Source organism: Panthera leo, chromosome B3, assembly GCF_018350215.1.
Source record: "Panthera leo isolate Ple1 chromosome B3, P.leo_Ple1_pat1.1, whole genome shotgun sequence".
Classification (NCBI taxonomy): domain Eukaryota; kingdom Metazoa; phylum Chordata; class Mammalia; order Carnivora; family Felidae; genus Panthera; species Panthera leo.
The window spans coordinates 54,912,625-54,929,915 of record NC_056684.1 but is presented as its reverse complement, the minus strand read 5'-3'; the positions used below and the strand labels follow the sequence as shown (position 1 = coordinate 54,929,915).

Below are 17,291 nucleotides of genomic sequence, written 5' to 3'. Positions count from 1 at the left end.
ATCTAAAACTTTGAAATTTTTTTCTAGAAGACGATGTTTATTTTGATTTTTAAAATGTAATATTTCAGATGAAAGAAAGGCTGTAAAACCATAAAAGACAAAGACAGTCTCTGGCTGTCACAGGAGATTTGAAGTAATGCAAATGTCAGCTAAAAAAAATTCAGATTAATATTTTAAATAATGAAACCAGGACAGAATTATGTTTTGTGGCAATTCTTGAAATACTTCTTTTCCACTAACTGCAAGCAAGGATCAAAATTTGGAGTAGCTATTTCCACTCAAAAGCATGTTGAGTAGATCTATAGCTCCATTAAATGTGGCTCATTACAAACATTAAATTTCGTTGGCCATACATACAAATCATCCAGATTCATATCTTATTCTGGGTGAATTTCAAACATGCCAATATAACGTTTCTATAATTACAAAAGAATCCGTGACAATTCTATAGACCATATGCAAGTTTATTTAAATAATATAACATTGCACAGAAAGCTAATTTGTAAGTATAAAAATAGATGGTTTGGCAACCACATATAAAGCACCACACAGAAGCAGATTACACATACATCATCAGGCCTTTGGAAGATTGAGGCACCATTAATATCTCAAGTAATTTTATAAGAATACTTTGCTCATACGATAGATGTTATTAAAACATCTCAAAATAGATAGAGCCCACAATTTTTCCAGTACGAAGTCTTCCCTTCCAGTTTTCTTGTCAATATATCAATGATTCTTCTTAAATACTGTACAACAGTTAGTCCAAATTGACAAAGGGGCTATCAAAACCACTATCTTGTTGGCTAGACAGAGGAGCAATCAATTTTCTCAAAGGCTGCCGACACAATGATGAAGGTGCTGTACTGCTCAGTTTTTGGAAATCTGACTTTACTAGATCAGCCTTATGATGAGGGGTGTGTCTCAGAGTCATATTGATCTCTGGCTGGGAACACAGGGTTTCTTCTGACAGGTCTGAAGTGTGACCACTCTGACGTTTCACTGGTTGACAAATTATACCATTTTTCTCTGTATCTGAAAGACAACCGGCTGCTGATGAGTGTTGGAAATTAACAGATTCAGCTGGTATATCCAGAGTTTCTTGTGGTCTACCATGTAAAAATGACACTTCGTGACTGTCGCAGGGCAAAGTGGCACTGTTGGAACGCCAGCCCACGGAGTCATCAAAGTCCCCTCCATCCTTTACTGGAGTTTCCCAAACACCCAAACGTTGACTTTTCTCAGATGCACCATTTTCACTTTCCATTAGTGGATTGCACTTGTATACTTTTAAACCGAGTCTTTCATTAGGACCTCGAAAAGTTGTATGTGTGGATCCAGATTCAGAAAGACTAGGGGTGTACCTAGGTGACGATTTACTTCCGAAGGATCCAAGAAAGGGGTATGCAGCTGAATGCTGAAGTGAGTCAGAGCCAGTATCACTGCGGTCTTTCTTCTTGTGCAAAACAAAGCCTTTTTCACCTTCATATGGAACAAACTCAGGAGAAACATCATTTGGCAAAATGTCTAGATGTTTGTAAGTGTTTTCCCCAAACTGAGAGTCTGACTGTAACTCTTTGGAACCCATGTGCTTTACATCGCCATGTTCTGCATCCGCTAACCGCCGTCGTAGGTTACAAGCAGCCCTTCTCTTAGGAACTTGGTCACATGTACTCCTGGGAATACTTTGTATACTGTTTGATCTGCTTTCAGTATGATGCCCTGTATTCTGATTCACATCATTTCCTTTTGATCTTTCAACTCCCGTCATCATCTCCGAAGTCAGAGGTACTACTACTACATACGAAGGAACAAAATTAGGGGAAAACAAAATTAGGATAAAGTTAACATTGAAAGGGGAGGAAAAAATTATGTTTTCATGTATTTCCGAAGAATGTATGTATTTTCATCAAAGAAAATACATCAATGCTGGACATTTAAAAATATTGTTTTACAAATCCGCATTGAATAAAGTTAGGTAGTTGTTATTGAAATCTGACATTATTGTTATGCATCTGATCTATTATTTCCTGCAACAGATATTCTAGCATTTCAGGAGCCAACTGCAAGTTTCCAATTCTGTTCTGATGAAGAAATTTTGCTAGAAGAAACCCCAATACTCAACAACTACATAAGCATACCACCCCCCTGCCCCCCCCACGCCCCCCACCCCCCCTTCCCCCCAGCACACACACACTAGCTAAGACACTAAATCTGACCAGAGGCAAAGCAGCCACATAGCATAAAATCAGAGGCATATCTCAGAAAAGTGTACCTTGGTCCCTACAGCATGGAAAGGGTTTGCTTCCACTGGGGACATTCACACAATTGCCCCAAATCATTAATACCCAAGGTTCACATCACCATTCTCGAATTTACACAAACAATCTTTGTGTTTTGAAGAATGACTACCAATATCAGACTTGTGAATTTTTGAACAATCTCTGCTTCAAGCTTTCCAGAAGTTCAAAAACCCCATTTCCCCACAGGTTCAAAATCTCCCAGTGTGACTGGAAATTTATCAATTTTTTCACCCATTTCCATCAGCTTTTGCTTTATATATTCTAAAGCTATTTTATCATGAGCAGAAAGAACCCATTTGTAGGTTCTTGGGAGTCTTCTTTACCATTATCAACTGTCACTTTAATCCCTCTCAATGTGAACTATAATGTGCTTAATATTCTATTTAACTCTATAATTTATCTACTATCAACATATCACTGCTTGGCAAATTAGTCTCCATTCCTTCATTTTGAATTTTTGATGTTGTTCTCATAGAGAGAACGTATGTCTGGATTTTTTTTTTTTTATTAAATTTTTTTTTTAACGTTTATTTATTTTTGAGACAGAGAGAGACAGAGCATGAACGGGGGAGGGTCAGAGAGAGAGGGAAACACAGAATCTGAAACAGGCTCCAGGCTCTGAGCAGTCAGCACAGAGCCCGACGCGGGGCTTGAACTCACATACCGCGAGATCGTGACCTGAGCCAAAGTCGGACGCTCAACTGACTGAGCCACCCAGGCGCCCCTGTCTGGATTTTCAAAAAATGAAAATTATGGTCTTTTAATAAGTGAGTTTAAACTATTCACCTTTAGGGTGATCACTGATGTTTTACGCTACAGTAAGTTTCTATTTACCAAAGCTTTCTAGTTGTATTTTGCCTCTTTCGTGATTTTGTTAGATTGAAAACCTTTTATTCTGAGTTTTTCCCCTACTACCTTGAAAGGTATATATTCTATTTCTCTATTGGTTAGCCTTAAATTTTAATACACATACTTAAACTTGTATTTTTCTAGCAATGGCTGGCGTTAACAGTAACTATATCTTTTCCTTAAAAATAGTAAACTTCTTAGCATATTATACAATATGCTCTTACATCCTTTTGAGAATACTATACTTTTCTCACATTCTCTCAGACGCTTTAGTTTGTTCTGTTAATTCTGTCTCCAAAGGCATAAGTTCTGTTGGGTTTTTTGCCTTGTCTTCTTTTGAGTTAGGTATCTTATCATGGTGCTGGCTTTCTATAGATATTTCGTGATTCTTTGTTGAATGCTTATCTTTAAAAAAATTTTTTTTAACATTTATTTATTTTTGAGAGAGAGAGAGAGAGAGAGAGAGAGAGACAGAGACAGAGCATGCACAGGGGAGGGGCAGAGAGAGAGACACACACACAGAATCTGAAGCAGGCTCTGAGCTCCGAGCTGTCAGCACAGAGCCCAATGCAGGGCTCGAACCCACAAACTGTGAGATCATGACCTGAGCCAAAGTCGGGTGCTCAACCAACTGAGCCACCCAGGCTCCCCTGAATGCTTGCTTATCTTTTAGATGTTCTGAGTATGGCATCTGGTTGTTTAAAATAGTTGAGAGTGCAGTAGAAGGAAGAAGCTGCAGGGTAGAAAAACCTAATAGCTTGGTACTTGGGGCATGTGGACTGTAAGTTCCTCCTTAGTATAACTAGCCATCTAGAGCCTTGCCCTGTTCTGAGACTCTGTTCCTGCTGCCCTTACTCTAGCCCAATACTGGGGTTGGAAAAGGGAAAGGAGAAGGATGATAAAGAGGGTGACCTCACCTGGTTACTGTTACTCTAGAACACCAACTCATTACCTCACTGGGATCCCCGAGGCATACTACTTCTCCTGCAACATACTGCCTTCATATGTGACACAGTTTTGCTATTGGTCCTGCCTGTAGCTCTCCTCTTCTGGCAGTTTTGAATTGAGGTTTCCATCTTCAGGCTTATACGAATTTCTTTCTTTCAGGGATTTCTCAGTGCTTCTGGTCCATCGATTATTTAACTTTTTATTTTTTAATTATTTATGTATTTTTAAAAATGGAAGTACAGTTGCCATGCGATGTTATGTTAGTCTCAGGCATATAGCATAGATTCAACACTTCTATGAACATGCACTGCTCACTGCGGTAAGTGTGATTACAATCTATCACCGTACAAAGTTATTATAATAGTCTTGACTATATTCCTTATCCTGTACTTTATATCCCTGTGACTTGCTTATTTTATAACTGGAAGCTTGTACCTCTTAATCTCCTACACCAGTTTCACCCATCCCCCACCTCTTCCCCTCCGGCAAACATCAGTCTGTTCTCTGTATTTGTGAGACTGTTACTGTTTGTGTACGTGTTTGTTTTGCTTTTTAGAATCCACATATAAGTGAAATCATGTATTATTTGTCTTCCTGTCTGACTTATTTCACTTACAATACTCTTTAGATCCATTCATGTTGTCACAAATGGGAAGATTTCATTTTTTTATGGCTGACTAACATTTCTGTGTATGTTTGTGTGTGCGTATCAAGTCTTCTCTGTCCATTCATCTAGATGGACACTTAAGTTGCTTCCATATCTTGGCTATTATAAATAATACTGCGATAAACATAGGGGTGCATATATCTTTTCAAATCGGTGTTTTTGTATTTTGGGGGGTAAAAACCCAGTTGTGCAATTACTAGATTGTAAGGTAGTTCTATTTTTAATTTTTTGAAGAACCTCTATACTGTTTTCCACAGTGGCTGCACCAATTTGCATTACCACCAACAGTGCAAGAGGGTTCCTTTTTCTGTACATCCTCACCAACGCTTGTTGTTTCTTGTGTTTTGATTTTAGTCGTTCTGACAGGTATAAGATGATATCTCATTGTAGTTTTTTTTTTTTTTAATGTTTATTTATTTAGTTTAAGATGGTGGGGGGGAGCATGAGTTGGGGAGGGGCAGAGAGAATCCCAAGCAGGCTCCATGCTGCCAGAGGACAGCCCAACGTGGGGCTCAATGTCATGAACCATGAGATCATGACTGGAGACAAAACCGACTGAGCCACCCAAGCAACCCATCATTGTAGTCTTGATTTGTGTTTCCCTGATGATGAGTGATGTCAAGCATCTTTTCATGTGTCCCTTGGCCATCTGCACATCTTCTTTGGAGAAATGTCTGTTCATGTCTTCTGCCTATTTTTTAATTGGATTATTTGCAGTGTGGGTGTTGAGTTGTACAAGTTCTTTATATTTATTTTGGATATCCCCTTACCGGATGTATCATTTGCAAATATCCTCTACCATTCAGGAGGTTGCCTTTTTGTTTTGTTAATTATTTCCTTTGCTGTGCAGAAACTTATTTGTTCCAGTGTAGTCCCAATAACTTATTTTTGATTTTGTTTTACTTGGCTGAGAAGACATCCAGAAAAAAGTTGCTAGGGCCAATCTCCATGAGGTTATTGTTTATGTTTTCCTTTGGGAGTTTTATGGTTTGAGGTCTTACTTTTATTTAGGTCTTTAATACGTTTTATTTTTGTATTAAGAAAATGTTTAAGAAAATGATACGGTTTCATTCTTTTGCATGTAGCTATGCAGTTTTCCCATCATTAAGGAGACTGTCTTGGGGCATCTGGTTGGCTCAGTCAGTTAAGCATCTAACTCTGGATTTCAGCTCAGGTCATGACCTCACAGTTCGTGAGATCAAGCCTCATGTAGGATACTGTGCCGACAGCGTGGAGCTTGCTTGGGATTCTCTCTCCCTCTCTCTTTGCCCTTTTCCCACCCTCTCTCTCTCTTTCAAAATAAACATTTACAGAAAAAAGAGAGACAGTCTTTTCCTCATTGCGTATTCTTGCCTCCTTTGTCATAGATTAACTGACCATATAACCATGACTTTATTTCTGTACTCTCTATCCTGTTCCATTGGTCTATGTATCTGTTTCTGTGCCTGTACACACTGTTTGATTACTAAAACTTTGTGGTATAGCTTGAAGTCTAGAATTGTGATACATCCAGCTTTGCTCTTCTTTCTCAAGATTGCTTCTGCTGTTCAGGGTCTTTAGTAGTTCCATACAAATTTGAGAATTATTTGTCCTAATTCTGGGAAAAATACTTTGACACCTTGTTTGGGATTGCACTGAATCGCTAGACTGCTTTGAGTAGTATGGGCATTTTAACAATATTAATTTTTCCAATCCATGAGCATGATATATCCTCCCATTCCTTTATGTTATTTCCAATTTCTTTCATCCATGTCTTAAAGTCTCCAGAGTATAGGTCTTTTACCTCCTTCATTAAATTTATTCCTAGGTATTTCATTCTATTTGATGCAATTATATTTGTATCATTATATTTTCATTCTATTTGATGCAATTTATTTCTAGGTATTTCATTCTATTTGATGCAATGGGATTATTTTCTTAATTTCTCTTTCTGATACTTTATTAGTCTATACAGACACAACAGATTTCTGTAATTTTATATCCTGCAACATGACTGAATTCATTTATTAATTCTGGTTGTTTTTTGGTGGTGTCTTTAGGGTCTTCTATGTATTGTATCATGTCATCTGCAAAAAGTGACAGTTTTGCTTCTTCCCTACCAATTTGGATGCTTTTTGTTTCTTTTTCTTGTCTGACTGCTGTGGCTAGGACTTCCAGTACTATGTTGAATAAAGTGGTGGGTAAACATCTTTGTCTTGTTACTGATCTTAGGGAAAAAGCTTTCACTTTTTCCCCACTGAGTATGACGTCAGCTGTGGGTTTGTCATGTTGGTCTATATTATGTTGAGGTGTAATCCATCTTAACCCACTTTGTTGAGAATTTTTATCATAAACAGATGCTGAATTTTATCAAATATTTTTTCTGCATCTATTGAGATGATTGTATGGTTTGTCATCTTCATTTTGTAAATGTGGTGTATCATGTAGATTGATTTGTGGATAATGAACCATCCTTGCATGCCTAGAGTAAATCCCACTTGATCATGGTGAATGACCTTTTTCATGTGCTGTTGAGATTAGTTTGCTAATACTTTGTCAAGGATTTTTATATCTATATTCATCAGAGATACTGGCCCATAGTTTTCTATTTTTTATAGTATCTTTTTCTAGGTTGGTATCAAGGTAATGCTGGCCTTATAGAAATGAATTTGGAAGTTTTCCTTCCTCTTGTATTTTTCAGAATAGTTTGAGGACAGGGATTAATCCTTCTTTAAATGTTCGGTAGCATTCACTTGTGAATCGATCTAGTTGTGGGCTTGTGTTTGTTGGAAGTTTTATACTTATTCAATTTTGTTACTAGTAATTGGTCTATTCAGATTTTCTATTTCTTCCTAGTTCAGTCTTAAAAGATTGTATGTTTCTAGAAATTTATCCCTTTGTTCTAAGTTGTCCAATTTGTTGGCATATAATTTTTCATAGTAGTCCTTTATATTCCTCTGTATTTCTGTGGTGTCAGTTGCTACTTCTCTTTCATTTCTAGTTTTGAGTCCTATCTTTTTTTCTTGATGAGTCTGGCTAAAGGTTTATCAATTTTATGTTTTTAATAGACCAGCTCTTGGTTTTGTTGATCACTCCTACTTTTTTTTTTAGTCTCTCATTTATTTCTGTTCTGATCTTTATCATTTTCTCCCTTCTACTAACTTTTTAAAAAGAGTTTCTAGCATTTCTAGGAATAGACGTAACAATAGAAAGCTGATGAATATGTTCAGTCTGTCTACTTGAGCTGGAAATTCTATACTCTTTTTTGAAAGTTTCCAGTTTAAGTAAAACACAGCTACAACTTTATAAATTAACTCGCTCCTTACATTCCTTACTCTTTTTCATACTAAAAATATTAAACATCTAAGAGGCAAGGGAGAAAAAAACCCTTCAAGTGACTCATTTTGACATACCTGACTGTGTAGTTTTGCTCTGGGATTTATTAGAAATAGGCGTTTCCAGCAATTTTGCCATTGTAGCAAGTTTGCTAGCAGCATTCATAATCTTTTTCTCAGCCCTGTGGGGAATTCCAGAATATTAAATTAATAATAGTTTAAAGGAAAAAATGAGTTTCCTTAGCCCCAGGATTTCTGTTTTCCTATTAGTTCTGCCAATATTTAGGGTAGTACAGACATAAGCCTCTCTTAACCCCTAATGGCTGATCATGTAGAAATAGTTAATTTTGTGGTTAAGGAAAATGTTTAGAAAATGACAACATGATGTCTTGGTAGGCTCAGGACATGCTATTTGTTTAGACTGAACTTACCCTTCCTGTTTTCCATTATCCTGCAAAATCTGTTGGAGGCAAGTCAAGTAATACTTGCGCATCTTTCGGGCAGTTTCTTGACGTTCTCGCAATACCTCTGCTTTTACCATTTCCGCAGCTCTTTCTTTACTCTCTTGAATATAACGAAGCATATCACCTAGAGGGGAGGTGGGGTAGGGAGTTGGTGTGAGACAGGAATCCCCACAAAAATGCAAGCTTACTATCAGTTTTTCACAAATAGGGGAGGCAAACTTCAGATCAGTTTTCTGGGAGATGAAGTGACTAGAGGTATAAACATTATACTTTTCCACAATCATTAAAATGGAATGTTTCAGATCACTATTTTGGGAGACTCAGAGGAGAAATAATCTACAAGTCCTTTTAGAATGAAGATAGCCACATATGGTAAGGAAATAGCATATTCCCTAGGAAAACTTTGTCATATTATAAAACACTAAGGCAAGAAAATAAATATTAGATACAGAAACTTACACATTTCGATTATGTATAACGTGTCTGATTAAGAAAGGAAAAATAAATACACAAAAAGGGTGAGGAAGAAAGGAAGGAAGAACCAGACACAGAAGGACAGAAGGAGGCAATATGAACCAGAGAGACTCAGATTCCTATCACTTATGCTCTGAAAAATCCATTTTTCAATATTATTCAATTCTTTAGGCAGCAGTTAAAAGTATCTAAGTAAATATAATACTACAATCCATGAGAGATATGTATAAAATGCCAGGGAGAAGGATGAGACTTATATCGCCTTCTGGAATTTACATTTAAAAATAATTCACTGCTTGCAAGTTTTCTTTTTAATATTGGATTGAGACTACCATTACTTAAGGTTATCATTTTTTTTTTTTTTTATTAAATCTAGGGCTACATCCTACCTCTAGAATATATCACCATTCCTATTAAAGATTCAATTCATAGAGGAATTTCCCTCAATATCAGTAAGCTCTTCCTGAAGATTAGACGCTCTATGCGAAAAATACTAACTGGAAGGCTCTTTCTCATTATTTGAAGTGGGACAAATTAAAATGGAATACATGTCAACACAAAACCTCCAACCAATGTCTAAAATATTTAACAAATACATATACATACAAGTTAGCACACCAGTATGAAAAAAAACGCTTAAAATTTCACTTCCCAACTGATACAATTGTTAATAAAAAGTTGCTTTGTTTGTATTTGTAGTAATATGGCCTCTGTTGGCACTGGCAACAACTGAGAAGCAAATTCTCTTTATTGACACTAAGTGGGCTTTTCCAAACATCCAACATGATGCTGATGATCTACCAATTACACCTGGAACTTAAGACCTTTCCCATTCATTCTGTTAAAAATAAATGCATTTTGGGGGCATCTGGGTGGCTCAGTCAGTTGAGCGTCTGACTTTGGCTCAGGTCATGATCTCACAGTTTGTGGGTTTGAGCCCCGCATCGGGCTCTGCGCTGACAGCTCAGAGCCTGGAGCCTACTTTGGAGTCTGTGTCTCCTGCTCTCTCTGCCCCTCTCCCACTCATGCTCTGTCTCTCAAAAATGAATAAACATTAAAAAACATTTTAAAAAAATAAACGCAATTTTAAGAGGTAAACATACAGTTCTCCTGTATCAACACTGGTTACTGTTCTGGGACATATATGGAATCTATGCAATATTGTTTGTAATTAAAAAACAGGAGATATTCTACTGAAAAAACATAAACGAGAGAAATGCTCTGCCAGGTGTGCTGCATCACCTCTTACTGCAAAGGACTTGATGAACAAATTTATATGTATGATTTAATCCACTATAAAAATAATGACAAACAACAGAACAATGCCTAACTAGTATGATCTTTACAAAGACAAATATAATATGATCTCACTCGTATGTGGAATTTGAGAAACGCAACAGATGAACATAGGGGAAGGGAAGAAAAAATAAGATAAAAACAGAGAGGAAGGCCAAACATTGAGACTCTTAAATACAGAGAACAAACTGAGGGTTGCTGGAGGGGGGCGTAGACGGGGTGGGGGTGGGTTAAATGGGTGATGGGCATTAAGGAGGGCACTTTTTGGGATGAGCACTGGGTGTCAGTATTAAGAGATGAATCACTAGGTTCTACCCCTGAAGCCAAGACTACACTATCTGTTAACTAGCTTGAATATAAATTAAAATAATAATAACACTGGCATTGAACAATATAAAATTAAAAAAAAAAGTTTACAGTAGAAAGTAAGACTTGCTAATTTAAAACTCACATGACATTTTGTTTTAGTTATTTAAGTTTTAAGATTATGAAATTTTTAGTTTGACATTAGTGCCCAAAAAAGGAACAGGATAATTAATAATAATTAATGATGTAAAATAACTCTACCCTCATGTCACTTCCAAAAGATATTGGGCAAAATTACCCATTGCTGCATAATTTAGAAAAGGAGTCACTAATCTCTTCTAAAAGCAGGTAAGATCTCAGAACAAAATAATTTGGAAAATTCCCCCAAATTACTAGTACTAGTGAGTAAAAAAATGGTTCAGACAACCTTAAAATCCTGCGACTCCCCTTAGGAACTTACGCTTAATTTTTTTTACAGCTTTAATGTACTGTCCACGAAGTTCCTCCAAGGCCTTCCCACTGCACAGCAGGCAAGCATTTTCAATGGCCCCTTCTGACAACGACCTAAAAATGAACCAAATATTGCAAACAGAGATTTTAAGTAAAAATATCTATATATTCCAATAACATCCAATTGAGATGTGCTAAAAAATCATATATGAGGTCTTTATTATATAGTTATTTAAAATAAAAGAAAAACGGAAACAAATGTTATGGTTACTTAAATAAATCATGATAAATCCACATGATGAAAATATATGCAGCAACTGAAAAGCATATTATGGGAGGATATTTTATGACATATGGAAATGTTTATCTTAGGACATTCAGTTAATATAAGGTTACAAAACAGCTTCCATAATAATCTCTATTTTTAAAACATGCACACGTGTGTACAAAGGGGTTTAAATGATATAAAACAAGAGGCTGACAGAGGGCATCTGCTGAGAATAGGGTTTTGGAAGATTTTCTTTTTTTATACTTCTTGCTATATAACAATGACAAGTTTTATATTCTTGGTATGATATTATTAATATAATTTATATAAAAAATTAAACATACTTAGAAATAAACAATTTCTTTAAAATAGTATAAGTCTGGGGCACCTGGGTGGCTCAGTCAGTTAAGCCTCCGACTTCAGCTCAGGTCATCTCACGGTTCATCATCTCACGGTCATCATCTCACGGTTCATGAGTTCAGGCCCCACATCAGGCTCTGTGCTGACAGCTCAGAGCTTGGAGCCTGCTTCGGATTCTGTGCCTCCCTCTCTCTCTCTGCCTCTTCCCCGCTCATTCTCTCTCTCTCTCTCTTAAAAGTAAATATTTTTTAAAAAGTAATAATAAAATAAATAAAATGAAATAAAAATGGAACTGTATTATAAATATTGTTCTATAACCTGTTTTTTAAATTTAATAATCTATTTTGGATATCTTTTTAAATAAATCATTCTTATGGAAACCAATTTGACAGTAAATTTCATATATTAAAAAATAAAAAATAAAAAATAAATAAATAAATAAATAAATAAATCATTCTTGGGGCATCTGGGTGGCTCAGTCGGTTGAGCGTCCTCCGACTTCGGCTCAGGTCATGATCTCGCGGTTTGTGAGTTCGAGCCCCGCATTGGGCTCTGTGCTGACAGCTCAGAGCCTGGAGCCTGCTTCAGATTCTGTGTCTCCCTGCCTCTCTGCCCCTTCCCTGCTCATGCTGTCTCCCAAAAACAAATAATGTTAAAAAAAAAAAATGTGTTTTTTTAATGGTGAAAGTCTACCTTGGTGGTGTTCTGCAAAGTGCTCTCAGTTCTTCCAATTTACTCTTCATGTCATTGTTTTCTTCTATTAGTTCTTCAACAACTTTATTATTCTCTTCTAAAAAGGAAAGTTAATAGTGGTCAATTAACCTTTTTTCCTTCAGTCTTCCTTTCCCTTAAGTTCCCAGAGCAAATGTTTATAGAGAAGATTGTGGGAATTCCAGCTGCTCCCCACATCACTCATTCCCTGATGAATCCTAATGTCACCACTCCCTGTTCTGGCTCCTCAGTGCTTGAAATCTGGATTCCACCCTCATCTTGCCTGGGTCACACACTGCCCTGGAATAGGTTTCCAACCGTTTCAGATGCATCTGTTTTGTTTCCCAGCTACACTGAAGCCCCCTAGAAACATACCGGGTCTTGTAATTTCACAATCCTTATGCTCCTATACATGAACATTGAACAAGCACTTCTAAACAAAATAAAAAGAAAGTTGAGCTTAAGTAGGTGCCACTTTCACAATTAATGTAAGATTTTCAATTCTTTAAACTTTTAAAAAGAGGATGAGAGGAAACCGATGGAGTCCACATGGAACGGAGAACAAAACATGAATTTCTGAGTGAGAGAGACATGGGTTTAAATCCTACCTCTGCTCCTTACCAGTTAAATGAGCTTAGGCAAATTACTTAAATTTTCTGAACCTGAGTTTTTTTCATATGGAAAATGGAGACAGTATTACCTACTTTGAAGATAATAGAAATAAAATAAGTGCATCTTATATAAAGCCTGGCAATACCAATGTCTAATAGATATGAACACGGCACACCATGTTTCCTGCCATGCTCCTCTCTCAACACACCCTGTCAATTGAGTAATAAAGTGCTCTATTTCTCCTAGCGATTGACATAACTGGTATGTTTTTAAATCACTTCCTCTTACTCCAACCACTTTTCAATAAATGCTACCAACACCATGGAAAGTGGAATTTAAGAAACTGAAAAGAAGCAACCATAGTAGCAAAAACATTATCAACTAATAGATTTCCATTAAGACAAACACTGAAATCAAACTATCAAGTAACTTAAATTTTGACCCCCAACCCCTTTTATCAGTCCATTGTTTTGAGCTAAGTACCAACTTCTTGGATTATTTCTAAGTCTATAAATTATAGAAGATAGCCTCAAAAAGCACTATGTGGAATAACTAGGATCACAACATACGGTGCTAAACATTATTTATGAATAACAATCTTATCCAGCTGCCTTTGTCATTTTACTAGGTAAAACAAATATTCTTAACTTTCATCAAATTTCACAAGAGCTCCTTAACTCTCCTGGCTTATACCGAAGACCTAAGCCATTACCATAGGAATTACAGTTGTTAAAATTTTATCTCAAAATTCTTAAAATCCATTCTTGCCTTAAAGGTAATTATTATCTATCTCTAACAGACTTGGTAAGCAGTAGGCAGAAGCGAAGCGGATGGCTTCTCTTAGTCAACAGTATTCACAGAGCGTGCTATGTTGCCAGGTACTGTGTTAAGTGCTGGGTCAGGACTTGATCCTTGTCACCATCAAGGCTACCCTCCAAAGGACAATACAGACAAAAATTAATTACAAGGATGATATGATAAATGTTAGAAAAATCATAGATGCTGTGGGTAATGTCTAACAGAAAAAAGCTAACTAATTAAGTCTGGGGTGGTGAGGAAAGCCTCCCTGAGGAAACAGTATACTGGGGAGAGAGGAGTAGGAGTTAGCCCGGCAATGTGATCAGGATGGAAAGACAGATGTTTTGGTAAAGGGAGATGAAAACAGATGAGAGAGAAAAGAGATAATGAGAGAATAAGGAGGCTGGGGCAAGACGAGACTAAGGGGCTGGCAGATGCTGAATCATAAAAGGCATCTTAAACAATGTTAAATAAAATGTTTGTACTCCCTACTGAGGACCAGATGAGCCATGGAAGGACTTCAAACAAAAGAGCAGCATGATCCAATCTATTTTTTTAAAAGGTCACTCTTGGGGCCCCTGGGTGGCTCAGTAGGTTAAGCGTCCAACTTCAGCTCAGATCATGACCTCAAAGTTCGTGGGTCCAAGCCCTGCATCGGGCTCTGTGCTGACAGCTCGGAGCCTGGAGCCTGCTTCGGATTCTGTGTCCTCCTCTCTCTCTCTGCCCCTCCTCTGCTCACGCTCTGTCTCTTGCTCTCTCAAAAATAAATAAACTTTAAAAAAAAAAAAAAAAAAAAAAAAGGATACTCATGCTGTCTAATGGGGAATGGATTAGAGGAAGTAGAGCCAGAAAGTGACTGCCATCCAGGTGAACAATAGAGTTGAAATGTAGAAATAAAGTGAACCTATCCACCTGGTCTTTTCTGGATGACACAATTATTTGGGACACTTGCATTCAATCCTTCATTCATGTAAACATTTATTATCGTCTGACATGTAATGGGCATCCTGACTACAATGATGAAGATACAACATATTCCTTATCCTCAGGGAACATACAGGTTGGAAAAGGGTATCAGGCAAGTAACCAAAAAAATTAAATACTGAATGGAAATAGACGAGGAGCTAAGTGCTATGGGGCCACACAGAAGTGGCCCACCTCATCCAGACTAGAAAAAATCAAGAAGGGCTCTGCAGATAAGGCATCCTCCCAGTTGAATCCTAGAGGATGAGGAAGAGTTAGGCCAAAATGAGAGTGAAAGGGTAAAGTGTAGGAAAGAGTGACAACATTGTATGTGGGGTCCAGCAGTAAAATTCCTGACCAGCAGGGCAATCTGAATATTTCGCATGTACAGAGTATAGAGCACAGGAATATAAGTGACTAGCACAAGGTGAGAAGGAGCAACCTCAGAAGCCCAGTAGCCTCCCTTCTTCAGAAGGGCAAGAGAAGATGGCAGAGGATACCCCTTTCGGACAATTTCCCTGACAACACTGTGAAGGATGCCCACATGTCTCTGTGCGCGACTTTCCCCTCTGTCTGGAATGACGTCCTCTTTAGCAAATGTCTTCATCTTTCAAGGCTTAATCAGCCTTCCTTAACTCTAATAGGAGGAAGAGTTAATTAACATCCTTTCTCCCAAGTTTACATAAACATACCACCAGGAGCGCTCAGTGCTGCAATTACTTATTAATCTGCTTTTAGTTCTCTTCACTTGATGATAAGCTTCTTGAAGGAAGGAAAGAGTCTTATACATCTATATCAGAACTGGAGTTCTGTCTGATGCATTCACTGCTGTGTCCCTAGTACCTAGAACAATGCCTGACGCATATTGGGCATTCAGTATCTATTCAGCCCAAAAAGGAAGAAAGGAATGTGACCTTTTAATCAGAGCTCCAATTTTCCTCTTTGTAGTTCAGTAATAACAATTTGGTTAGTAAAAATAAGGTCCAAATTAGTTTACCTTAATCCTCAGAGAATCGGTGCCTACGTTAACTAAAACGTCACATTTGAATATTTCAAGGATCAGTGAGATTTATGCCAGTAGTAGTGCTACTTTGAATGCTAACCTCCAATTTTTTCCACTACAGCTTTGTGCTTCCTTTCTAAATGCTGAAGATGCCTACAGCATTTCTCCAGTTTTCTTTTCAGATCTTCACATTCCTGCTTTGCCTTTTCAAGTTCTTGGAAGCAGTGTCCACAGCATGAATCCTTAATTTCAAGGATCTTTTTCTTATCTGTAAAAATTAAATGATAGCAAACTTTTATATCAATTTGGACTAAGAACTAAAAAAGAAAGGAAGGGAGGAAGGAAGGAAGGAAGGAAGGAAGGAGGGAAGGAAGGAAACCAGGTGACGGGACTGAAGGTGACAGTGTAACTGAAAAGAACATGATGCTTAAGAGAGAGAGACCTGGGTTTAAATCTTCTTTATTTACTGGCAGTGTACCTCAGAGTATATTATATAACCTGAGACTTAGTTTTTTATTATGTAAAATTAAATCATACCATCTGTTTTAAAAATTGCTATGAAACATAATGCTCAACTCTTAGTATTGAATACCATTTCCCATGACAAGGAACCAAGGATCTTCAAGGATCCAGTAACTCCAGGACTCGGACAAGGTATATACAAGACAAATGCCAGAAAGAAATTCCTAAAAAACACAGGCATGTCACAAGAACACAGGAGCCAGTTTGAAAGGGCTCCACTAGCTGAATATGGGACAATTTGAATTTTTTTTTAATGTTTAGTTATTTTTGACAGAGAGAGAGAGACAGAGCGTGAGTGGGGGAGAGGCAGAGAGAGAGGGAGACGCAGAATCCGAAGCAGGCTCCAGGCTCTGAGCTGTCAGCACAGAGCCCGACGCGGGGCTTGAATTCACAGACCGCGAGATCATGACCTGAGCCGAAGTCGGACGCTCAATCGACTGAGCCACCCAGGTGCCCCTGAATATGGGACAATTTGAACACTAAGTATACTAATGAATTATAAAATACTTTAAAAAAAAAAAGGAATTCATGAGTCATACCAATAATTCCATAATGGAATGGATGGATAGATGGTTAAGTAGGTTAAGCTGGTAAGTAAGGAGGTAGGTAGATGGATTGATGGGCAGACTGGTAAGTGAACAAAAAGACAAATAAATAACTATACAAACTAGCAGGAGGATGCACAATTATTACATGCCAAGTTCCAACTTGGTTAAAGTAGAGGGAAGTCTAGAGCTAGAAAACTCATAATTTTGCAACCGCCACAGTAAAGACTGGATCAGACAAGCATCATCAATGATTGCTAAACATAAGGGAAAGTTTTAATGAAAAGGACATTTTCATGGTCTTAGACGTGTCTCCACACAGATTGCTTATTAGTTATGGGGGTGGGGGAACCCAGTAACTATACAGTGAAGAAACTATACACTTTGACCAGGTGCTCAAAAGAACTTCACCAATAAAAGACAAATGGACACTGGGCA

General features: G+C 37.5%; 1 protein-coding gene across 10 annotated transcripts in view; it reads right to left on the bottom strand.

Annotated features, from left to right (window-relative positions):
- Positions 1 to 439: 439 nt before the first annotated feature.
- CEP152 (centrosomal protein 152) overlaps positions 440 to 17,291 on the bottom strand; it is a 91,630-nt gene continuing 74,778 nt past the window's right edge. For 5 of the 10 annotated variants that reach the window (XM_042942106.1, XM_042942105.1, XM_042942104.1 and 2 more), the window contains 6 exons: positions 15,887 to 16,054; positions 12,393 to 12,489; positions 11,082 to 11,185; positions 8,513 to 8,669; positions 8,160 to 8,263; positions 440 to 1,797 (listed from right to left, as the gene is read on the bottom strand). In XM_042942106.1, coding sequence (XP_042798040.1) covers positions 761 to 1,797; positions 8,160 to 8,263; positions 8,513 to 8,669; positions 11,082 to 11,185; positions 12,393 to 12,489; positions 15,887 to 16,054 — 1,667 coding nt within the window. In that variant the 3' untranslated portion in view covers positions 440 to 760. The remainder of the gene's footprint in view (positions 1,798 to 8,159; positions 8,264 to 8,512; positions 8,670 to 11,081; positions 11,186 to 12,392; positions 12,490 to 15,886; positions 16,055 to 17,291) is intronic. The other 5 variants (XM_042942107.1, XM_042942110.1, XM_042942111.1 and 2 more) reach the window with 5 other exon arrangements.